This window comes from Diuraphis noxia, unplaced genomic scaffold, assembly GCF_037042655.1.
Source record: "Diuraphis noxia isolate RWA-SAM2 unplaced genomic scaffold, SU_Dnox_SAM2 contig0003, whole genome shotgun sequence".
Lineage (NCBI taxonomy): Eukaryota > Metazoa > Arthropoda > Insecta > Hemiptera > Aphididae > Diuraphis > Diuraphis noxia.
Window position 1 is genome coordinate 42885694 of NW_028301713.1, and position 27666 is coordinate 42913359.

At 27.8% G+C, this 27666-nt stretch overlaps 1 protein-coding gene across 1 annotated transcript in view; it reads left to right on the forward strand.

Annotated features, from left to right (window-relative positions):
- LOC107167628 (neuropeptide Y receptor type 2-like) overlaps window positions 1-27666 on the forward strand; it is a 218234-nt gene that overhangs the window by 158519 nt on the left and 32049 nt on the right. The window contains exon 5 of the mRNA XM_089223629.1: window positions 7178-7595. Within this exon, the coding sequence (XP_089079755.1) occupies window positions 7178-7595 (418 nt within the window). The remainder of the gene's footprint in view (window positions 1-7177; window positions 7596-27666) is intronic.

A 27666-nucleotide genomic window follows, 5' to 3' on the forward strand; every position in this document is an offset into this window, starting at 1 on the left:
GTATTTCTTTTATTTTTCAACTTCTATTGTAGCAATGTGTTAGAAGTCTTGTATTAAATTGTCAAGCTTTTATACCCAACAAATACATTTTTATCGATATTTATAGAAAAAAAAACCAAAAAATTGGAAAAATTAAAATGTCAGTAAACAGCTCAAAACAAATCTAAATATTTTTAAAATTGTATTAAATTAAAAAAAAAAACCTATATAAACATTCAGTGAAAATTTCAAGTATCTGCGGTCATTTGTTTTAGAGTTACACCAAAATAAGAAAATCGCTAAATGTGAAATCCAGGGAAAATCCAATGTTGTAAAAATTTAAATTTCAAATGTTCATAAAAATTTAATTTGAATTAACGGTGGACTTTTTATTTGTGATAAGGATTGACAAACTTGTAAGAAATCGTGTATTAAATTTTCAAATCTTAGATTTAAAAATAAAATTTTTTATGAATTTCTAACTTAAAATAATTTGTGAATTTTTGTGATTTTTACGTATTTTGTCAAAATTCAAACTTTGAATGCTTATAAAAAAATTGTGCCTATGAATTTATTTTATTTTTCAACTGCTATTGTAACAATATGTTAAGAGCCTTGTATTAAATTTTCAAGCTTTTGTGCCTAACAAATAAATTTTTATCGATATTAATTTAAAAAAAACTAATAATGATCGAAAATTTGAAATGCCTATGAATAGTTCAACTTAAGTCGAAATTTTTTGAAAATTGCATGGTCGATAGAATATACGGTGAAAATTTCATGAATCAATGGTCATTTGTTTTAAAATTACATCAAAAACCAAAATCGATTTTGTCGAAAACTGATTGTGCGTAAAATTTACCGTTTTTCCCTTAATTTTTAGTTTGTGTATCCCGATTATTTAGAAAAATATTAAGAATTTTTTACTTTTGACCCCCAAAAGTACCAACTAGATTCACTTTCTGATCGAACGAGATACTGAAGTCAAAAATTGAAGCATTTTTACTACCCCAAAACGTGATGACACACACACACACACACACACACACACACAAAACACACATCATGGTAAAATCAATACATTCATCGCTCCACTCAGAATCTAAAAACAATAGTTGAAATTTAGTAATTTTAATATAACTTATATTAAATAATTTGTATACTTCTTTAGTTAGATGAAACCTAGAATTTGGCTCTTTAATTTGGTCTAATAACTTTTCAACTTATTCAAATGAGCTTAATAATATACAGTATAAATTTCTGAAAAGAGTTGCCTTTATTACGCATTGTACTATTTCATTGTACTCGTTTCTGCTGGTTCAAGACGCTATAGGTATTGACCCTCTCAATATTAGACGTGATCTTATAGATATAATGTTTGTTTATGATATTTTAAATAATAATGTAAACCGCCCAGCTATTTTAAGTTTAATTGGATTTAGAATACCTAATAGATATACGCGAAATTCTAATTTGTTCCATATACCTAATTTTAAAACAAATAGTGGAAAAAATTCTTTTTTCTCAAGAGCTATTTTTAATGCCAATAGAATCTCCACAGTCTTGGATTTTTTTATTCTCTCGTCAAGTATTTAAATCTAAAACTTTGTTATTTTCAAAACATAGTGCCAAATTATTATTTCTTTGTTTTGTTTTATATACTTAATGTTATCTTTGTATTTCTTATGGTATTGTAAAATTATTTTTTGTATTATCACATGTCTATCAGTTTCCATATTGTGTCAATTCTTATATTTTATTGTTTTTCTTTCTTTGTAAAGGGCTTTGGCCCGTTGATTTTTATATAAATAAATAAATAAATAAATAATTAATATGATTATTATATATACCATGTGTTCACCAATTTAGGGAACATTGAATTTCTCGCCGGATTATGTTAGAATAAATCGAATTTTTTACAAGCTAGTGGTATATAAATACAAATGTTTAGATAAATTTCAAAATTGTAACCCTCTCGATACGCGCATGCACAACGCAACTTAAAACCGGTATTTTTGATTCCAAATTCGGATAGACTAAATTCTTTTAAGTAATTTTGACCAATTAACCATCATGGCTCTAAAACCAAATTGGCTGAATGAGAGCCATTCAAATTTTAATAAATAATACATTTTTACAATTCATTATAAAATGCATAAAACCATTTATAATTATTTATTATTGGTTACTTTTTGAATGTTTTTGCGTATTTTATTTTATTTTATTTTATTTTATTTTTTTTTTTATACGTGTTAAAAATAAGATTAACATAATATAGATATAAAATTATTTAATTAAAATTTATTTAAAATGTATTACAACAGTATACGTAAAAATATCCAAAAAGTAACCAATTTTTTTTTTTTATTGATCAATGTACATCGACAACTAGCCACTAGGCCATAAGTAAAAGACATTTTTTTTGTTACATTTTTAGTATTTTAAGTATAAATTTTCTACATTAAATTAAATTGTACAATTAATAAATAATTATAAAATGTTTTATGCATTTTATAATGAATTTTAAAAATTTATTATTTATTAAAATTTGAATGGCTCTCATTCGGTCAATTTTGGTTTTAGTGCCAAAAAAAAATTCAATCTATCTGAATTTGGTATCAAAAATACCCGTCGCTAAAAAAAAAAGTTGCATTGCGCATGCGCGTATCGAGAAGGTTAAAATTTTGAAATTTATCTGAAAATGTGAATTTATATTATACCACTAACTTATAAAAAAATTGATTTATTCCAACAAAATCCGGCTGAGTGTTCCCTAAATTGGTGAACACACGGTGTATATACATTTATAATAATATGTAAACGGTAAAATGTGACTGCAGTGATTATTGATAAGAACATTTATTTTGTAACTATTTAGTAACACAGTACATCGTTGATGACACTCACATAAATTTTAAAATAATATCCTAATATCCAGGCGTGCTCTTATCTCCAAAATAACTACAAATCCCCGGTGACCAGATGATATGTGTTTGCATTTGTATATTAAAATGGTTTTATTAAACATTACTTATGTGTCTGGTGTCTTGTTGTTGACACAGCCAAATTATAAATTCAAACGTACCAAGTTATACGCGTTGTCGTCACAAAGTTAGACGTTTGACCATTATTACTAAACATAATATTTATATATATATAATATATTTTAATTTTAGTATATTTTTGTTTAATACTATGTATATCCACTCATCTGATCACACACCATCCCAGAATCTTTAATAGTTACTTATACCCGTGTACAATTGCATAATATTGAGATTTTTGGCATCTTTTATAATGGGAAATCAAAGTTGTAGAAAAATTTATGACTAACGTATTTAATTTCAATGTGCATTTAAAATTTTTTTACCAACAATGTGGACAATATATTATTAGAGTAGAACAAATGTTATTGTCATTTGAAAAAAAAGCATAAAACAACGATTGGTTCACAGTCTAAACAACAAATATAAAATAAACACAATTAGAGCAATTAATCAATCCAAAAGGCTCATAGTTTAAAGTAAACATAACTATTACTATTGTGTGTTTTGTTTTCAAAGCAACAATATATTATATTTACTTATATATATATATATGTATATTATATGTATATAATTATATATTATATACATCGTCTGTCGTAAAAATTATAATAATTTATTACAATAAAAATATAATATAATTGCCTCGAAACTAAACTATGTATTAGAAATAAGAAACATCTACGATCATAAAGTATGATGTACCTATTTTGCCTATACAAAACGCCGTCTAGCACTCGGACCGGACTATGAAAATTCTATTAATATTCTAACTTTCCTAAAAATAACCAAACTTTATAACCTCATATAATTTCATATGTTTTCCTAGATATTCCCCTACTTTAATTACACTTACCTACCAAGAATAATTTTATTGTAATATTGTAAAATGTATTGTAAATTGTATGTTGAGGCTTTAAAGTAATAAAAAAAAAAAAAAAAAAAAAACGCCGTCTTAATATTATAGTATTTAAATATTTAAATATACATTTTTTTTTTTTTTTTTTTTTTTTTTTTTAACGAGAGAATTGTACAATCTGTAATTTAAGGTTTACAATAAGCACAATTGATAATAGAATAGAATAATATAGAAAAGACGAAATAATAAGGTAATAAAACAACGACGGGTTGATGATTACAATTATTTATAACAATTCAGACAGGGGGCATGAGAGAAGAGACCATCCATTGATGGGACTTCATGACATGTGAAATATACATTAAACATATTATACAAATGAAAAACAATGATTTATTTTATCACTACTTGTGTGTGTATACTATATACAAATATTTATCGATTACATGTATTATTTTTACGTTTATTTCATGGTAGTTTGTAGTGATATTTAGCCACGAATACAAACATAACAATTTCTAAGTTAAATTTTAAAGCATATCTGTTTGAAAGAAGAAACTATTAATCGCTAAAATTCAATCATTTTCATTATATAGAAAATTTTATATAATTAAAATTTGTCTGATTCACTAATACACTAAATATATTTTTATTAATAGCTATATTATGGTATGCACAATTTTAATAAAATACATTATATATTTGTATCTTACGAAAATTATCGTTTATTCATATGTATGAAACCAAAAAATCTCTCCTTAAAATGAATAAGCTAAATACTTAAAAATATGCCATTATGTTTACATTTTTAAATAATAATAATGTATAAGATGACACAATGGTAGAGAATATATATTTTAAATAATTTAACATAATAATTGTTCATAGGTAGCTACATTTAAACATTATTATAAAAATTTTATAATATTAGATTATTATTGTACATTGTAAAAATGTACATCAATTAAATTCCAATTGTTGTACGTTTAAATGATATTAACATTTTTCAATATTTTATAAAATTAAAATTAAATATTATTCAAGTTACATCATATTATACTAGTTGATTCTACATGACCGTTGTCCATGACAAATTAAATGTATGTGGATTTACCTCATCTTAAACTCTGTTAAGAGTAAACTACAAAGGTTCTTATCAAAGTTATTTGAATTTTTTTATCTTTCAATCAAAATAATGATATGAAATTATACCCAATCATAGTATCTATTTAATTTTTGTAGCCAATGACAACTATATTTGTTTATACTTAATGCTTGTTTTTCATTTGCAAAAACCAAATTCCTGTGAGTGGATTTTTAATATCATTTTTTATTGGATCTTTGGATGTAGGGCATTGCCTCATTGGAAGCCATTATACTAATTACCAAGTTCATAAACCTACGTTTTATCATTTTTCACAAGATATGATTGCTATCAATATTTTAGTTTATACTTTTATATATTATATTTTATAATATATAGAGGAAAAGATTTAAGTGTGACCATGCACTCTTGCAAAATTATTATTCTTATAAATACCACTTAAATAAAAGGATATTATACAATAGGATATTAAATACAATTTACATGACTAATCCCCACAAACACAAGATAAAAGCAATGTGATTAAGATATTATCATAGTCCTGCAGTAGTGTTTCTCGCGTACATCGTTAATTGATGTTATTTTTTAAAACAAGGCAAATACATACAGTGGAACCTCTAAATACCGGACACTTTCAGTCACAAAAATGATTTTCACCATTTGGAAATTTTATATTCAATTCATCTTGTAGAAAGTAAGTAGTATGTTTCCAAAAAAAAAACTTCTTCTATTTGTAGGTACGGTTTAAGAAGGGGGATCACTGTACTACAATAATATATGAACGATAAAATCGAATACTGAAAATGGTATTATATTATTACATTGGATACTTACACAGTTCAACGTTTTCCAGTGTTATTGTGATTTACCTGTAACCTGAAAGAGTAATTTTAATAAGGTTTATTATAATATATTATTATGTGTATGTATTTGTTGGATAAGTCTTGAAATAATCGCCGTTTATGTCATTGAGACGTGTGAACAATTTTACGGTCAACGAGTGTCGGACACGAGACCGTACTTGGAAAGGGACAACCCTTTATTAATATTTGCGTATATATTATTATTATACACGCAGCTCTACTCAATGCATTAAGTGTGTATATGTATTAATGTTTGTTTATTAAATTATGTTAATTTATATTGTAATTATAATCAGAAAAAAAAACCCGTATAGTAAAAATAAAATATACCAGCCGATCAACCTAAATCTGACTCAATCCAATGGGACCTATTTATGTATGCATTTCAGGCCATCGTTTGAGTATCATCTGTTTGCCTGGGTCAAAACATCGTACATCGTTTATTTTTTTGCTTAAAACATCATATCGAACAATAAAACAAGGGTATATAAAATATTGAAAAGTACAGTTGTATATCACACAGTTAAAATTACTTTGAATTTTGAATTCTAAATTCCAGTTAAATTTGGGCATTCAATAATTTAATATAATAACTAACATACAATTGAAGGTATATATATGTAATTAAAAATACACTTGCTTATTCAAATAAATTTTAAATAATAATTATTATAACAATCATACAATGTGATAAAAATATATGTGGTTGTCATCGTTATGTGTTACTCATGTAGTCATGTATCGTTCATTTGAGTTATCTAATATTGTTATGATATATATTTTAAAATAGAAATACCAATATAATATTTTGAAAATTGAAGCAAATATATAAATACATTTTGATCAAAATATTCATACCTATTGAAATATAAATCACAGAAATTATTTTCTTAACGTGCAAAAGTGAATACAAAAATGTATAAAGTACTACATAGTTTTAAAACTTTTACTCTTTTTCTGTTCTTGTTAAAGAATTCTCTTTCGATTATAATGTTTTGTATCGTATATTATGATATGTACATTAAATAAATATTTATGCGTATAAATTGTCAATATGTGAGTTCGCAAGAAATAAATAGTTTCATACTAGATTAATATCCTGTGACAATTCACAGTCGATGCACACAAGACACATGACATATGTCATATCTATTCCTAGAATTATTAGACCGAATGAATATCATCTCTGCTTTAAATATAGTCAATAAATAAAATATTTGTAAAGGTCCCACTATACAAATATCTATATATCCCTTAAAACCACCATTGCTTTTAAAGAACGAGACGTTTGATATTAATGGATATTTTTTTTATTTTTTTTTCGCAGGATGTTGATAGCCATGGTGACAATATTCGGCGTGTCTTGGCTTCCGCTGACCGCCATTAACCTGCTGAACGATTTCTATCTTCAGACTGCCACATGGAAACACTACTACCTGTTTTTCTTCTCTGCTCATGCCGTGGCCATGAGCTCCACGTGCTATAACCCGTTCCTATATGCGTGGCTTAACGAAAACTTCCGGAAAGAGTTCAAACAGGTGTTGCCTTGTTGGCGCAACGGTTCCGGATACGGTGCAACTGGAGCTGACTTGGGTCAGGGACGCCGGGGCCGCGTCGGCGGTTACCGGTCAGAGCGGACGTGCAACGGCAACGATACGTGCCAGGAAACACTGTTGCCAACGTCCATTGTGCTGCCTTCTGGCCGAACTACCGCCACTACAGATTGCACCGGAGTCGATCTCGTAGTAAGTCCTATATCTTTTTTTCGGAACTTTTAATCAATACTCTTGTATATCACAATAATCTGTTTTGTTTACGTTATAATGTTGCTACGTACCCTGCATCACTGCTTACGAATAGCCTTTGTATTTAAAGTAGAGACTAGTTGTGATAAGTTAAATACAAGAGCAGCCAAAATTTAATGGTTATTAAAATAGTCAAAATATTTCTATCAATTTTTCTATCAATTTTTGCTAAAAAAAACTGTTATTGCGTGAAGTTGCGCACTCTATTTCTGAAATTGCACGCCTGACTTCGTTCACAGCTGATATTCTATTTATACCCCGGGTTTCCCATATGGAAATCGTCTGGTGGTAATCATATATCTCAATATGGGATATTTATATGCTACATATAGAATCTCGATACTACGATGGATGTTAAATCTTATGTATGGTTTACACATTCCTCTCTCATTATAGGATTAGGTAGGTATAGAATTATAGAGCTTTTAGCAATAGTATCTGAATCAATTATTTTATTTCTTCACTGCCTACTATTATTATTTTTTTTTTTAACACAATTTATTAAGAAATAAAACATAAAAGTCACTCTACTAGTCAGTGTAAGGGAATTTTCTTCTAGATACAATAATATAAGATTCCAATTGACAGCAGTCACATTTTAAAATAATATATTCACCTTAAAGTGTCGTATGATCATTATATATTATAATATAGGTACATGTGTATTAAATCGGCCTTATAGTTAAATAGAATAGTTATAAATTTATAATACATGTAAAGATTATAACGAGACCTGTAAATTTAATGACATTTAATAATTTGATAAATTCAATTTGGAAGTCTGTAGAAAAGTTACAAATTTGGCTTAAGACAACCATTAGAAATATGATATTTTTATTTTAACATTTGAGATCTTAACATAACTAGTTTTTTTTTATCATATAACTTATTGGACATTTATAAGAAAAAAAATAGTTTTGGCCCAAATAACACAACCACAAATATGTAATAGGTATAATATGTGTATTATGTATAATATTTAAATGTAAAAAAAACTAAAAAGTTAGTTATCACAAATTGATTCAAATTAACTTTTCATCATACACATCTATTTATAAATTATTTCATTATTTTATGCATACCTATGTACCTTATATTTATTGATTTCTTTTAATTCATAACTGTGAATTTTTTTATTAATTTTTTTAGTTATTTTTGAATTTTTAGACTTTTAGTGCATATTCCCTCATTCCTATATTTTATAATATATTTCTTAAAATGCATAGACTAAAAATAAATCATAATAATATTACAGTCTTTTTCAACTAGCTAAAACCTTTTATTATAGTTCACCAATGATTTGCGTTTACATCACTTAAGGAAATTTTATACATATGCCTTGGCCCAAGATTTGATTAATCCCATAGTAGCTTATCTTCAGCCCTTCGTAATAAGTTCGGGTTTACCTACCATTAAAATGTGTACCGATTACATAATAATGTTTTATTTTGTTGTTATACATACTGTGGTTATGTAATAACCAGATATATACATAATAATCATATAGTCTATTAATATATTTCTTTATTTATAGACTATAACAGTGATAAAAATCACAAATTTATTCTACACTAAAATTTAAAATTAGAAAAAAATGATTATTTTTTTTTTTATATATATTGATCAAAGTACATCGACAACTAGGCCATTAGTAAAATAAATTTTTTTTTGTTACATTTTTAGTATTTTAAGTATACATTTTCTAGATTAAATTAAATTGTACAATTCTGTTTTTTTTTTAAGAATAAAATAAAGTTTTTACATCCTTTGGGTTTGGTCCAAGTGCTTGACAGATTTGTTCAGATATGTGAAATTGATTTCGATACTGATAGTATTTTTGATATTCAGTGATAATGTGGTTGACGGTTAAAAGTACGCTGCATGACTCACATAGTGGAGGATCGTCTTTACTCACCAAGTAGCTGTGTGTTATATTATTTATTTTAATTGTTATTTTAAACATTTATATATTGGTTTGAATAGTATTATTTTCTTTGAAACTATAGTGATCATGTTTATTGAAAGCAGTGATTCATGGAAGTTGAGTATATAGCTGGTATTCTAATGTTAATATGAAATACGCTTTGTGTTTGTGTGACAAGTATATTATCATATGAGTATGAATACGCATTCAGGACCCCACCGTGATATATCATTTGAAGAAACAATTTTGGAAACACATAAAATAATATATGTGCAATTGTACAAATTAAAATCAGTAAGGAAAAAATCCATTTTATTTAAATTATTATTTCAAGATGTAATAATATGTAAACTAAGTTCATTGATAAGACCGACTAAAAATAATTTTAATTTGATTATAGATTAATGACATTACTAATAAAGAAATAAATAATAAAACAGTTATTCAAATTAATATACTTTTGATATTCGTTATTTCAACTTGATATTTTTACGAAAATTAAATCGAATTTTGTATATAATAGGAATAATAATAATAATTCAAAAACTATGTTTTAACGTTTTTCTGTTTTACATTCTGATATATATTTATTTTTTTATTGATCAAATAAAACCCGGCAGCTACATGGCCATTAGTTACAATAAATAATTATAGTAAGTTTACAAAATTTAAGATTTTAAAAATATTTTTTTTTTTTTAAAGAGGAATTTGACGTAAGAGTATAGTTTCTTAGTATTTATATAAAAGGAAAAAAACAAAAACAAAAAAGGAGGAAAACAATTGCAGATTATTAAATTAAGTTATAGAGGCCTGTTGACTTCAAAAAACAACTATCATTATTCTGATATTTTATTCTCGTCTATAGTTAATGAATATCTTAACATGTTGTATGAGTTAATTTTATTATCTCATGTATCGTGCCAACATTAAATAATTCAAATAAAAGGTAACTTCATACAAAAAAACTGTATATTCGTTAATATATACGTTAATATAAACTAACTTGAATTATTTAATGTTGGCACAATACATAAGATAATAAAATTAACTCATACAACATAAGATATTCATTGACTATAGACGAGAATAAAATATTAGAATAATGATAGTTTTTTGAATTCAACAGGCCTCTATAACTTAATTTAATAATTTGCATTTGTTTTCCGCCTTTTTTTGTTTTTTAATTGATTCAAATTATTCTTTTAATTAACCTAGCTAATTTAACCTTATTTTTAACTATATTAATTTCATGATTAATGAAAGTTTTGACGATCGTAATATTATAAGGTAGTAAACAACATAAAAGAAGAGATAATATTTATGTAAGCCTTGTGTACCTACTATGCCTATATAGTGTATATACAGAGGTAGGTACATTCAAGTCATCAACCTAATAATTATGGACCAAGAGTATAAAGAGTGAGACTGAGATCTTTCTTGGCCATGGTCAAATCTATGTGTCAGAGATACGCTTTGTATCTAGGTAGGAAACAAAAAAGAGGCAAAAAGAAGGTAAAAGCCTTTTAGGAATACTATTTCATGGTTCATCAAAAAATGTACTCATTTATAATTCGTTTTTTATTTCTTAGAATAAACAATACTAACATTTTCAAGACTCATAACAGTACTTATTAATTTTTTTTATAGCCTTATCTGCGTGCCATGCATTTATATTTAACTATTTTTTTCGCAAAAACAAAAAACATTGAAATTTTTTAATAAAAATAATAATGTTTATTTATCTATTATTAATTATATAGTCAATGAATTATAGATTTAATCATTGATATTAATGCAATGAGTGCCGTAGTTAACATATTACAATATATTAGATTTTTTTCTACCATTTACAGCAGAACTTGGTTTTTTCCCCAGAAAATGACTTATTGTCGACAATTATGCAATGGTGGTACTATTTATGTAAATTATAGTTAGAAAAAAAAATACTGAAATATTTCACAATTTTTAATTTTATGAAATTATCTAATATTATTTGGTAGGCGCCTATTTCAATCGAAATTATATTAAATTTTAATTACATTAAATGTATCATAATAGGTGTATTATATTTCATTATCTATTGATGGAAGTGCACACATTTTCTGTAAGACTGCCTGCTCAATTTTATGTTTCATTTACATTTTTAAAAATTCTTTATATTAATGAGTTTTATGAGTTGCAATAAATAATTATTTTATGACTCCTGATATATAGAGCGATTAGATATATTTAATAAACATTGTTCAAAATTTATCTCTAAGAAAGTTTATACAGTCAATTTGTCCATAGTAATTTTATTAAATTGTTTCCCATTTACTCCTACAATAGCTTCTGCTACTTGACAGAGCTTTACAACACCTTGACTGGCCATTGTAAAATCGCCTCTTTTTTTTTACTAACAGCAATAAATTTATTTCACTGGCACTTTTTCATTAGCACATATTTCACATTGATGTGATTTCAAAATAGCTCTTACAATAAATTCAACAGTATATTCAATCACTTATTTTATTTCTCTACCTATTGTTTTTGCAAATACTAAAAAGTATTTCTTATTTATCTTACTACATCTAATACAAAATTTATCAAAAAATATGTCACTTTTATTTTTTAAATAAGCACCTAAAAATGAGTGTTTATTATATTATATAATTAGCTCTTATTAGGTTTATTATTTAAGTTTTTAAAAATAAATTGAAAAGTTTCAGTGTTAGAATATTTTTAGTAAATTAAAATTAGTTCCACAAATAAATATTTCAAACCGTTACATTTTAGGTTCATAGTTTTATTACATCTAACTACCAAATAACTAATACATGATATTATCAAATATATTTTATTTCCTTAACTATGGTCAATAACTTTTAATAGATCTTACTGCTCAAAAGTTTAAGCTATCGCGCAATTGTTTAAGGAACAAATTTAAAAAAAAAATGTATATTTTAATCTTATCAAAAATAAAAATTTCCCGATAGACGTATTTTTAGATCCCGAACGTGGATTTTTTTCATTGAGCAGCGTAACGTTTTAAAAACATTGAAGTGTTTTTTTTTCGCTAATAAAGGTTGACCACGAACAATTTAAACTAATGAATTTAAAAACAACGTTTTGAACATTATTGAAGTGAATGTACATTCTTATGAATATATGTTTCTTGTTATTCTAACACACTGTTTATTTTCTATTAAACATAGAAATGCATATACACAACCCCAATAAATCTCAAATTATAATCCTCACAAACAATTTAAATAAATTATTAAAATCAAAATTCATGTTATAAGATTAAAACATTGGAGTGTACCGTTTCCACCAACATTTAAAACGACCGTTTTCACCTTTTCAGCCAATTTAAAAAAGGTTGACTCACATTTCCACCAGAATACTTGTTTTGGTCAAAATATTACCCTCATAATCCATATTTCTAGAAAACATTTTGCATTTTAATGTACTCTCATGCTTGGATAAATAATTGAAATTAGAAATTAGAATATTCATATATGTATATATTTATAATATTATGTTCAATTAAGTACTAAAATGATGTGATTAATTTTGAGGTAGGAATATATTTAAATTTTAACCTAAAATATTTTTATATGGTTTGAATGACAAATGAAAATTATTGATGTTTAAAAAATTATAATAAGTTATTAATAACATAAATAAAAAAATAACTAAATCAACAATTTTAAGTTATCTCATAAGTGAACTATAAAGATTTTTTATAAGGTGTGTTAAATTAAAACAAAAATAAAAATTACTTTCCTCTGATTTTTAATTGTTTCTGACAATGTTTATTCAAAACGATCATAAGGAAAGTAAATTGATGGAAACGGGAATCAAAAATTTTTAATATAGGTAAAAACGGGAGATGATGGAATCATATATTTTAAATTTTAGTGAAATATTTAATTTCCAATAACATTAAAGCAAAATATTCAATTTTCATAACTTCAAATCTTAATGAAGACAAGTCATTACCAAACAATGATGTTTGTAAAAACTTTACCCTACAAATATTATGGGTTGCAAAATAATACATTAATTATATCACATACAAATTCGTAAAATATATTCTCATCCAACTATACGATGATAGTTATTTTTACTTATGACCAAAACTTTTTCAAGTACACTTATAATCTAAAATGACATTTTTAGTACAAAAAAAACTACCATTATGAAAGTATATATATAGCTGAGCATGAACATCATGTATAAGAGACAATTCTTTTTTTATCCGGTATAATATAATAATATAATATATTATATGTGTGCACACGTCCGGAAAAAGGTCAAACGTACATTGGCATTTATATATTATTAGTATTATTACATAGACTACACAGCTACAGCATAGCACAGGAGTCACAAAGTCACTCTTTTCACAAAAACGTGTAGGTACATACAATCACTAGCTAGTATTATTGTTTTATTTCTTTAGAATCACATTAAATCCACGTCGCGCCTTGTCAGCTTCAATAACATGACACATATTAACTTTTTTTTACACACAACACATTACACAACTCTCAATCATGGCTATCATGGCTTGTAGTATACGTATATAGGTATAATTTATAATTTTTACGTTTTATTCGTTATACCTACGCCAATCCCGATATTATATCTGGGCATGAGAACTCATGAATACGAAACCTATGATAACCGTGTCACTCTGAAAACCAAAAATAATATATAATTTACGTTATCAAATATCTGTCTTCCACACATAATCGCTTTGGCAATTGTAGCAGGTACGATGATATTATATTTTTACATGCCGCTCACAATAAATATTTAGTTGATTTTATTTCATATAATATCTAATAGCTTTTGGCTAGAATATATTATAATATTACCATTTAGTCCCCCCACTAACGTATAAAACTGATATAATAATTTACGATGCAAAAGCTTTAAATATAATCTCTGTTGAAATATTAAATTTCTTCTTTTGTAACTGTATATTATATACATTTATTTTGATCTTAGAACGATTTTATTTTATACAAAAAAAACTCCCGTATCTGTTGAAGTATGTTTACATGTAGCAATACGACTTGGGACAAATTTATTCCATAGCGATTTTTTTTTTACGTCTTCTGGGAATTTATTTCTATACAAAGTATAAACCTCAAAGGAGTTAACATTTTTTTCAAGTAAATTATATTTTTTAGATAACTAAATCATGATAAAATGTAATTTTTATGCTTGTGGTTGGAAAGCGGGCGTTACATGTTTATGTAATATTTTATTTTTTTATTAGTCATTCAATATAAACTCAATTTCAAACGTAAATTATTTTACACGATTTACTAATTACTAATTACTGTTAATATTGTTTGCCAAAAGAACGTAGGTACGAAGGTAGCACTCTTTTGGTTGAAAAAACATAATTTTGTTATAGATATTTGTAAAAATCATAACTATAATCGTATCTCAACACGCACATGTTTTTATTGATATCCTTTTGAATACCTATATATTTATAATTTATGATTATCTGTAAATTATTTATATTGTATTTGGGCATGGACCATCTGCATAAAGATTATTATGTTTGCTAAATAAATTACATACAAATATTTCAGTATTCAGCTTATAAAATATAGGATACACTAAATTAATTTTATCAGATAGTTTTTATTTTTTTTATTAAATTAAATAACTTTTTAGTGTACATTTTTGGTAGAAAAATTAAACAATAGAAGATCGTAGGAAACTGCTTCACGTGTTAGATAATCATAAAACAACAATATTTATAAAGGAATAAGAAATAATTCATTGTAATCTCGTAAAAAGTATCAATTTATCATCGTAATACAAACGCAAGTAAGAACAGCTTACCGACGGCAAATCGTAAATTATTGCTAAGCCATCAAGAAGGTAAAAGAGGATGATGTATAAATGCATAATGTGAAATTCTATAGCGCAAAAAAAATTTTTTAAATAAAACAAAAATAATTAGATAAATTGAAAAACAACAATAAACCAGATTACAGTTGAATAAAAATGTGTGCTTATAGCATGTAAACAAAGAGGGTAGTGTATCCAAATCTAATGTATATGATTTGTTACGATTTACGAAGCCGAAAACCACAATACGAGCTTTAGCTAGGTACCTACTAAATCTACTGGATCATCACAGAATAATAATTTTAAAAAAACTTCTAATCACGTTAGTACATCTACGAGTGACTAATAGCATTATACTTACATATTTTACTGAAGTATCTACACGACTCATGCGTACTTCTTTACCCGGAAAAAGTACTCATCATAAAAACTGACCAATGCATGTCATACGAGTTTTAATTGCATTATTATTTTTATTAATATAAGTCTGCAGCAAACATTTTATGGATACGCTGTTTTGTAGTAATATTTTTTGTATAATATAGGTTAATAATTTAATATACATATTTTTTTAAAATAAATATCCTTTTAAAAGTATAGTAAACTGCTGTGTAGATAACTAATAGTTATCCTGCAGGCTGCGATAGATGTTTGGACTAATTTTAAAACCCAACAAGTGCATTATTTTTACACGAGTTAGAGTTAGGGTCCAGTGCAATAATCACATATTATTATGTCTAAATTTTCAAGAAATCGTTTTTATGATGTATTCAGAATTCGTATATGTACAGTGTACACCTGGTCAGCTTAGATAGATCGTATACATCACATTTGATTTTGTAATTGACTTTGGCTTATATTTTATCCATTACTTTTTCATCCGTATAAAAATTTAAATATTTGGTAAAAAATACATTTTGAATACTATGTAAACATAAAATGACCATTCGACTGAGATATACCCAATTTTCAACACTTTCTGACGAGCGCATTTATTTTCTCAAATATATAAACTTAATATTTATTAGTAAAATATATACATTACATTAATCTCTATAAAATTATTATATATTATGTATAATATTATATATCCATATAATTTATGTATACAGGGTGATTTTTTTATCATGAACCACTCATTATTTCAAAAAGTATCAATGTTTTTTTACAAAGATTCATATTGTTAAAAAAACAACGTTTTTATTAAAAAATTATGTTTTTTATATTTTGTATCCTTATAATTTTTTAAGTTTTACTTTTTTGAATGACAACCTTTTTTTTTTTTTCCGTTTTAACCGACGACGCCGCGAGATCTGCTTTCGCATTGCTTCCACGGCGCCGCCATCGTTTATTGACATTATCAAATATTAATTACATTAAAAGTTTTACTTGACTTCTTCCTGTCCTTCTCGGGCTGACCGGAGTCCGCCGCCCTTGAATTCGCGTGCCTGTCATCCGATTGGCGAGCCGACCGGAGTCCACCACTCTGGATGTTTCGTTCTCCATCAGAGCGGTCGCACGTTCCCCTATGCCCTTCGCAAGGCCTCTTCCTCGCGTTCATCCTTTTCCTTGGTCGACAGAATCGTCTCGACCATGCGGATGAACTCCAGGCAATTAGTTTCGAACTGTTTAATAATTCTTCTTCGGGCTTGGGCGTCTTCTGGCAAGTCATGTGACAGGGGACCACACAGGATTTCCTCAACGTCACCCGCGTTCGGAGGTCGCCTCATAATCTCAGTCATTCGAACGCGGTCGTCAATCCATCTCGGGCAGGTAAAAACCGTGTGCTCAGCAGAGTCGTCGGGGTTGACGCAGTATACGCAATAACTGTCGTCCGCCCGATTAAACCTCTTCAGGTAGCTCCGGAAGCACCCGTGCCCCGAAAGCACCTGCGTCAGTCGGAAAGTCAGGGTTAGCGGTGGCTTTGTTAACCAGCGCCCAACGTCAGGGAGTAGCCGGTATGTCCATCTGCCTTTATCAGACCGGTCCCACCGAGCTTGCCAAGCTGCAATACTGATTATTCTCTCTTGGTTTTTAACGGTGTTCGGGACGACGTCAGTCTGGTCGTCCAGGCGAACCCGAACTCTAGACCTCTCTGTTGCTAACAGGTCTGCAGGTAGCATTGAGGCCAATACTGACGAAGCGTCGGCCGAGACTGTCCTGTAGGCACGTGTTATGCGGAGTGCGACGGCCCTCTGCGCTCTTGCCAATTCTGCGCGATTCTTAGCCGTTTTTGTCCCGCGGACGGCCCAGGTCGGCGAGGCGTACAGCATCTTACTGTTTGCCACAGTGCCAAGAAGCGCTCTTTTGCTTTGCGACGGTCCGCCGATGTTGGGCATCAGTCTGCCTATAGCTGTCGCTGAGTCGGTAGCCTTACGGGAGGCCTGTTGTATGTGTTTGGTGAAAGAGAGCCGAGTGTCGATCTCAACACCAAGGTATCGCATTGATCGTTTGATAGGAATTACGTGTCCTTCAACCAGAAGCTCCGGGTTGTCATATTTGTTTTTCCTTGTCAGGACTACAGCCTCAGTTTTGGTGGGGGCTAACTTCAGTCCGTTTTGTTCCATCCAAGCCGATACCTTAGCTAACACAGGATTAAGCAGGGTAGCGGCTGCCTCGCCTGTGCGGGCGATGCCTATGACGCACACATCATCGGCAAATGCCACGAGTTGGACACCCGAAGGGGTTTCCATGTCCAATAAATCGTCGTAAAAGACATTCCACAAGGCTGGTCCAAGAACCGAGCCCTGTAGCACGCCGCACGTCGTACTTCGACGGTGGAGTGTTTCGCCAACCAATATGGATCGATCCTGTAGGTAGGATCTTATCATTTTCACAAGGTAAGAGGGTACATTCTTAACCCGGAGGGCATTTTGAATGACAACCTAGAATTTTAATTTCATATTCCAAAGAAGATTTTTTTCTAAGTATTTTTATACGTAAATTTTGGACGATTAGTTTATGAGTTTATTTAAAGTTTAGATTGGAAGAGTGGAGTGGTACGGGGTTACCCCGCAAAATGTTTTTCCACTACTCCACTTCTATAAACTATAAATACTTAGAACTCATAAACTACTCATCCAAAATTCGATTTTTACGTATAAAAATACTTAGAAAAATACTCCGCTTTGGAATATGAAATTAAAACTCTAGGTTGTCATTCAAAAAAGTAAAAAACTTAAAAAATTATAAGGATAAAAAATATTAAAAAACATAATTTTTTAATAAAAACGTTGTTCTTTTAACAACACGAAACTTTGTAAAAAAATATTTTCAAAAACATTGATACTTATAAATAATGAGTGGTTCATGATAAAAAAAAAATCACCCTGTATATTATATATCAAAATTGAACAATATAATCTGTATACTGTATAGTAAACGTGGTAAAACATCAGTACTATTACTGTCATTATAGTAATGGACTTTAAAAACACTGGTTTTATCATGGCAGTTTGCCAATTTATTTTTACAACGTTTCGATCACGATGTTGAGTAATACATTTTTGAAATTATTGGCTGTTGAATAAAATCTAAAACCCTGCAGACGACTTTATTATACTTGATTACGCTGCAACCATCGACATCCCTAACCTAACCATCCTTTCAATGGTGAAAAAACGTTTAATAAACATCACTTATAAATGATAGTATTGTCTTTTATTGTCTTTTATTGTCTTTATATTAAGTTTTTACCTTTTCATCATTCTGTCGACATGCTTCAAACTGGAAGCTCTAAAAAAAAAAATACATATAATATACAATGTGTCTTCTATTGAAAAAGTTCATTACATTAGTGGGTTTCACATATCGTGCAATGACTGCTACGAATATTATCACAACATTAGAAACAGTGAAGATACGCGTATAATACTAATTTAATTACTACCTCGAATATCATCATAATTTACTAATAATAATATGAGATCCTCACTAAGGATCGAGGATTTTCAAACTTTCTAGACACCCCATATATGTATATAATACATTTTATTCTAAACGGTATAATAATTATTATTATTTTAACACTCAAACACAACAAATTATGTGCACGACTTCCACGAATACATTTTATGAAACTTTCAACGTTGGGTCGTGTTGTTGTCAATCGTCACCCAAGTTTAGTTGTTTTAAATTCCAAAATAGTTTATATCACATCATTAATAAAATCAGTAAAATATTTATTACAAATATCCTTGATAGATCACCTGCATAAAATTCTATAATATTCAATTTAATTACAAACTGTTTTCAATAGTCTAAGCCAAGTGAAAATAAACATTTTGTTGGACGGTCGTATTGAATTTTATTGCTAAATGAATTACAAGCTGATGTGAAAATATTATATGAATTTTAAAATTCTAAGCAATTCTGAACTGAAAGAAAAATTTACGAGCCTTTAAAACATAATCTGCTACGTATTCAGTTTATATGTAAAATAACGCTAAAAGGTTTTTGTTTTATGTTTTTGATTTGATCTTTATGGCAGGTTTGTTTTTTAACGTGCCTATAAAACTTTCCAAATATTTTATATAAAATTACCTACAGGTCATTAAAATAAACTTCATGCCAAAAATAATAATTTTACATTATATTTAGATGTTAAATTTTTTTTATTCTTTAAAAAATGATAATATGTTTTATTCATAAACTCATATTACAGCACAAAATCAAATATTTCACTAAACTAAATTAGCAATAATTATATAGCTTTAAATTAAAATGTATTTAATAACTTACTAAAAGTTCAGTGTTCTTTTATTTTTTTATCCCAATTTTACGATACAACATCAAATATCAAATAAAAACATACGAACTAATGTACTCTTCAATTATTATTGTTATTTAAGTTTAAAAAATGAGCTGATGGCTAAATACAACCACAAGAGAAGTTGATTATTATTTAGTGGCATTTACATTTTTAAGAGAATATGGGCTCAAAAAACAAATAAAAATCTCCCAGTTTTATTTCCATTAGAAGATACTCCAATATTTGTTATAAACATTGATCGTGAATTATATTAATTTCGTTGAAATATTTATCCTATTCACGCCTCGCCTGTACAAATACATTTTCAACGATTTTTTTTTTTGACAAAAATATACTATAAAATCAGCGTTTTATATTTTTTTTTATGCATTAGACTACCGTACCTCCTCATTTTAAATTTCCATTTTTTATACGATAGCAATAATAATAATAATAATAATAGTCCCTCTTTAAAAATACCGGACATCGTATTTTAACTGATATAAAACTTTTGATGAAAATAAAAATTGTAAATTTAAATTTAATGTAATTTCAAAATAATATTTACCTATTTGTTCATTGTATTTATTCAAACATAATAAGAATAACATTATTTAATATTAATAATTATCTTCGAATATTATAAGAATATAGGTACTATATTATCATATGTACCTATTATGTTATATTAGTGATTCTAAGAATATATGTATTGATTATTATCGGTAGTCGGTGATAATATTGTTTTGTACCACTTTCCAATTTTGTAGGTACTACTAAACAGTAATAAAAGTACAAAATCTTATATTTTTAAATCTATTACTCCAATATGTATATTTTGATCATCTTTTTTAACTATACGCACTTCAGTCAACTGTACAATTTTAATTTAATATGCTGCATACAAAAAATATTTACAGGATGACTGAACTTTGGCATTCCCGAACACAATTTAGAAAGTTCGCTTTTTTTAAGAGGGGTGAATGGTTTGATTGATCTTGGCCCGAGGTTAGGCCGATGACCCGACGGGGTAGATAAATTGCTTGAACCACGCAGGGGTCACTACAGATATTTAAACGTGTACGGCTATAGCGCGCAGTGTACATTTAAGTAGGTATATACATTATGTTAACGCCCTACCTACTTCGAACAATAGTATTTTTATGTTTTATGTACTTTTTTTTGTTAAAATTCTAACGTGAAGTAGGTACCTACTAATTACAAGTAACTATAGTACATACTCCAGTACTCTATACTCCGATATTTTAAAAACACGCGAATCGCAAATGAAGCACGTATTTTAGCACCATGCAGGGTGATTAACTGCTGTTCGTGGTAAAACGATATAATATATTATACAATAAAACACCGCAATGGATGGTACTATAAAATCGATGAGGATGTAAATGGGTAGGCAGCTACAGTACCAAAATTCGAGTGTGTACATTATTACTGTATTGAGAGTGCGGACATTTGTTTTGTCGATGAGTTGTGTTTGTGGCAGAATGCTTTTAACAAGTGACGCCTGTTCAATCGCCTTGAAATTTCACATGTAAACCAAAGTATTAGTATTTTTAGTTGAAGTACCATTCAAGAGGTGCATAAATTACATATGTATAGACTACAGAGTGTTATATATCCATGAAAAACATCTAGGTACGCTCGTTTTGTAGCTGTAATCGAAATTACCGATTTCATCTTACATTAAAATTGTACATTCTGCTAAGAATTAATATTGAATTTTTAAATGTATTATATAATATTTAAATATGTCAATTGGACTTTTTTTACCGTGACCAATTTATACAAGATGTCCTGAAAACTCCGATGATTTTAAATAATCTATTATTTTTGAGTATTAATGTTGGAAAAATCCTTTTAACTATAAATCAGTCATACCTACATATTAGCTAATAAATAGATAATTAGTCACTTTTTTTCACATAGTTTTTGTTATGTTAGTATATTTTATTAAACAACAAACACTCGTTTTTATAACATGTATGGAGCACAGATATAGATACTATGGTTGCACAACGACCTATATTGGATCACAGAGCTGAGTGGCACCGAATGTTTTTTTTTTCAAATATGACGAAAAGTCGCATATAATAGCACCCTTTACAGCGATTATTATAGCTGAACTCTTATACCATGTTCCATACTAATAATAATAAATACACAATAATTAAAAAATTCATAAATATAATTTATTGATTTATTCTAAAATATGATATAATTATTATATTGAATCTTAAAAAAACAAGATATTTTTAAACATTGATGTTGTACATTAAATATACATTATAGAGGCGCTAGTGAACAATACTTTATTTTAATTCTTGATAAGAAAATCTAGTCATTATATCTGTGCTCGTTGTGCAAACATAGTATCTATATTCGTGGTATACGAATTTCTGGGCGGGACCATTTTCTTCCAAAAACGAGATTCCGTTTTTCTCCACTGTCCATTTTCCGCCAAAAACAAAAAAGGTTGGTTTCCATTTTCCTCCACATTATTTTTGACTAAAATTATGTCTATTTTCCTCCAATATTTTAGTCAGTGTTGTAGTGTTGCGTTTCGTATTATAAAAATAGAGTATGGCTAGGATCACATTTTGCGCGTATCTGTTGATTAAATTCTGGTCGCGTTCTTATCGGCTAGGGAAAAACGCTAGTCCAAGTGTCCGACAGCACACGCAGTTTATAACAGTCGATTGTAACTTTGATTAAGCAAGCTATTCATGATGCTGTTTCTATAGTATGGCCTGATACAATAATAGTTGGCTGTAGGTTTCACCTGACACAATCATGGTTTCGGAAAATCCAAAATCTCGGTTTAGTTCAATACTATACAAAAAAAAACTATGAAATTGGGTCTTGGATAAGAAACACGTTTGGACTCACTTTTTTAAGTCCACAAGAAGTTTCCAAATGTTTTATTGAAGATTTTATGAGTATTATACCAAATGATCAAAGAGTGAGTTTGTACGCTGATTATTTAACCGATACGTATATTTCGGAAAATTATATAATTCCACTAGTAATTATACTTTTTTTTTTTTTAACGTTTATTTAAATATACACAATCTGTAAATGTTGTTTTACAATAAGTGCATGTGATGGAGGTGATATGGCTTTTGAGAGGCTGGAAATAAGAAACCGCCCATTGGAGGCACTTAAGGTTAGGATTTTAGGCTAGGATTTTAGTTTGCTAGTAGGAGAGGGTGTGATTACAAAATTAGGGGCGATAGAGGTATAAACAATTTTAGATTAGTAGGTCACGACACCAGGTACGTTTTAGACGCCTTCTGGGGTCACCAGGAATAGTGTTGGTAGATAGTTCGGAAATCAGGGGATTACGATGGCTGTGGAACTTGGAGTGTGTGCGTTTGTAGAAAGTTTTTGCAACATTTTGGACTGTTGGAATAGCTAGATCTTTAATTATACTTTAAAATTTAAATATTTGATTTGTTCTTTTTTTTAAATTTAACATTCTGATAACGAATGACGATTTTATTACTTTATTCATTGGAGGAAAATGGCTACGGCCGAATTTCTTTATGTTTCAAAAATTGCATAGGCAATTAAATTTTGTATAAATAAACTTTTAAAACTACAAAAAAAGATGTTATAAATCATTTAATTGGAATCGCAACTAATATCAAGAATGATAAAAACAAAATTGCCAACATTAGGACAAAAAAAAAATTACTGGTGGTTCAAAACCACCCATTTTTTGTTTTTGTTTTATTAGTGTATTAATTTGGGCTTATTATTGTAAATATAAAATAGATATAATATATGTAAGTTTAAATATTTATTTTCATTAGGTACCTATATAATGTGATAAATTTTATTTATTTTAAATTTAAAAAAATGTATTGTTGTAAAAACATGTAATAACATTTATATTCAAAGTTATTTAATGACGTTTTATTTATTCAATTAATTAATTACTGTATTATGGTTATAGGGACCATTAATACATATACCTACATATTTTAAAATTTCCTATAAAATGCTTGATTTCCATTTCTTGTTTTTTTTTACTTTTTTTTTCATAACAAAATAATATTTGGGTGTGGTAGAGCCGATGACAAGAATATTCACAACGCACGCTAAGTCACAAAAAGAACTTATAATTATCGTGTTGACAGTTTGTATTCGTCTTAAACTTTATTTCGATTTATTGAATCATCAATTATTTAAATGCATAGATTTTCTTTAAACATTATTGTGAGATTCTCAAGAAACCAAGCATTTGCTTCAATTTAAATTATCAAAATTATCAAGGTTTTTTGGATGATGGTATTTCAGAATTTTTGCACAAATAAACGTAAACATTTTATCCAGATATAATGTGCGTGTATAGAATACATGATACGCATTACGTGTTGTGTTGAAAATGACACATGATATCGATAAGTGACAATATAAGAGCCATCAACAGAGTAAATGGTGACTTATAATAATTTATCTTTATTTTTTTCTAAAGATTTTTTATTTGATCTGTTACAAAATTTAACAATTGCAACAATTGATGAAATAGTTAATATAAATAAAATTACATATTGGGTGGACTGTAGAGGTTAGGTTATTCTCTCATTGGAGATATTAAGACTTATCAATAATAAGTTATTTAGGCTAGCAATTCATGACACCGCTATCTTTAAAATCTTTTAATCAAGTTACTTGAAATAGTTACTAATTTTAGATCAGAGAATCCAGTATTTTTATGTTGAGCTAAATGATTGTTGAAATATTTGTAGTGAGTTTTTTCTAGATCAGAGACATACGGTATTTTGAGATCGGAACGATGAGTATAGAAAGGTACTTACAGAATTGTGTATATAGCTTTATATTGGATTCTTTCTATGCGATTGATGTTGGATATTTTGGTTGTGCCCCATAGTTGTATTATAAATGTCCAAATGGGCCTTTGCAGGAGTTTATTGAAGAGTTCAAGTGCTTAGAATTAAGTCAAAAGCTAGTGAGACATCAAGGAATGCATCATTGCAGTATCATTTTTCCTCCAGGGCAATAAGAATGTTGTCCACCAATTGATGAACCTGATGCATCATCTAATGGCTGTTGTGAAAACCAAATTGTGAGTTTAGTATTATTTTGTCTTCCTCTAATTTTGGCAGCATTTGTTTAAAAATGAGTTGATGCAATTTTCTACTCCCTGGAGAAAATAATATATTGCACTTGTGTCTTCCTTAATATTTCGTAAGCATTAGACGAGGTATGGCATAATGGCTTACTATTTAAACTCAAAACATTTTTAAACCCTCCCTACTACTTTCTCATTAAATATTGCTTAACTGACCGCAACTTTAAATTTAATGGGACGTTATTAACTATCAGAGATATTGAGCAGAATTTGAAACCGTCAGTTTGGAATTGGTATATAGTATTTAAATAAGTGAGATTTTTATATATTTGGCTGTTCCTACATGTTCTATGTTGTCAAGGTTGTTTGTGCGATAAGTTAGTTGTATATAATTACAAATTTATTTGTATATAACTGAGGAGTTTATGATTTAAAAACGATGACAATGGACTGTATTAAATTAATGAATATATTGCCAACTCGTTTAATATAATTTATATATTATATATTTATGTTTTCGTAAGCACATAACATTTAAATCCAGATCTTAACTATTATAAGACTCTTGGTATTAAAATTACTATAATTTCTAGAACGACACTAAAATAATAATAAGGTAGTAAAACTATTATTTATACAATATTTGTAATTTTAATAACCAGATTAAGTATTAAAATATAATCTGTTGCAGTTAAAATGTATAATATAATACTGAAATACTCCTATTGTATAAATACGAATTAATATTTTAATCGTAATGAAGTTTATATATAATATGACATTTATAGTACATAACAAAACAATAAAAGTATGATCAAGTCCTAACCCTAGCATTTTATTTACGATTAGTTAATTTTATAATCTGATAGGTACCCACATTATTATAATCGATACAACAGTATTTTTACTGTCAAAAAATATTTCAATTTCATAGACAATTGAATTTATATTGATTAAAAATGTCAAAAATCAATTTTACTTATATAGCATTGGTAATTAATTACAAGTGTATAATATTATATAATACATATAAATAGGTTCATGCTGAAAAATAGAGGAAAGTTTAAAAAATCATATAATTTAAAATATTATAAGATTTATTGTATACTTGTGCAATAAAAAATCATCATAGTTATCATACCCTGATAAATAATTTCAATGAAAAAATGACGAAATTTAGTAAAAATTATATAATTTGTACACATTTGAATATACATTAGATGATTTATATTATACAACGATATTATGATGATATATTAATGTATATTTATATATATACAGTATACACATATTTATAAAGCAGGATCATATTATTATTACAATACGTGTTTAATCGAATCAACTTTTAATTCTCGTTACCTACGTGACCAAAAAACTTCAATAATTATTAGAAGTCCAAGCAAAAACACTAAAGTGCCAATTTTAGGCCTTGCTACTTTGCTAACCCATACTCGATGATACGCTTCAATAAAACACAACATAATATAACTTAATAAACACGTGTAGACATAATACAGATTCTTGAGTAGTTTTGTTTACACACATATTATCTAGTTTGACCGTGCTCAAGTACGAACTTACTAGAAATAACTAGAAAGAGAACTAACTCCCAAGAAACCACTAAATTAAATTATTAAACGTCAGTGATGTATTACATTGAACGCAATGGTACATTATATAGTTATAATATAGTTTCAGAATTCCGAGAATCATGAAATTATCGAATATTTGAAACAATGGCACTTCTTATCTACAGGAAGTCAGCTAGCCTCTCTAACAAAGAATGTATTTGTTTTAGAATGTAACTAGTTTTCTTTCAATGTTGCTCTTTTTACTAATTGTTTTGGTAAAAAAGTTTATAAATTCGCATGAGACCAACAAGTAAGGCGATAATTCGAGTCTAAGTGATAATTTATATCGCCTGTCTCGTCTCAATAGTTCATTAATGACTAATGAGTAGCAAACAAAAATTATTTTCGATTGTGCCATATTTCATCAATATAACTAGTATTAAATATTATTAATTTTGGGAGTATATTTCCATCTATTCCCTATGGTTCATAGTGCTCATGTGATAGAATAAAGGTATAAACAATTTTAAATTGCATCTACCACCATCAAGTCTATCTATATTTTAAATATTATTTTATAGAGTTCTGATAAGATGCAAATAAGTTAACAATAACTGAAACTTGGATATCGAGTGACCGTACAGTTAGTATGGTTTTATTTTATTTCGTAAAACGCATTAAACCTTTTTAGTATGTTAATTACTTTTTATAAATGGTTTATACAATATTTAACCAGGCTGTTCGACTGGTATACAAGTATATTTCATTGGTCCATTTCGTGAATTTAA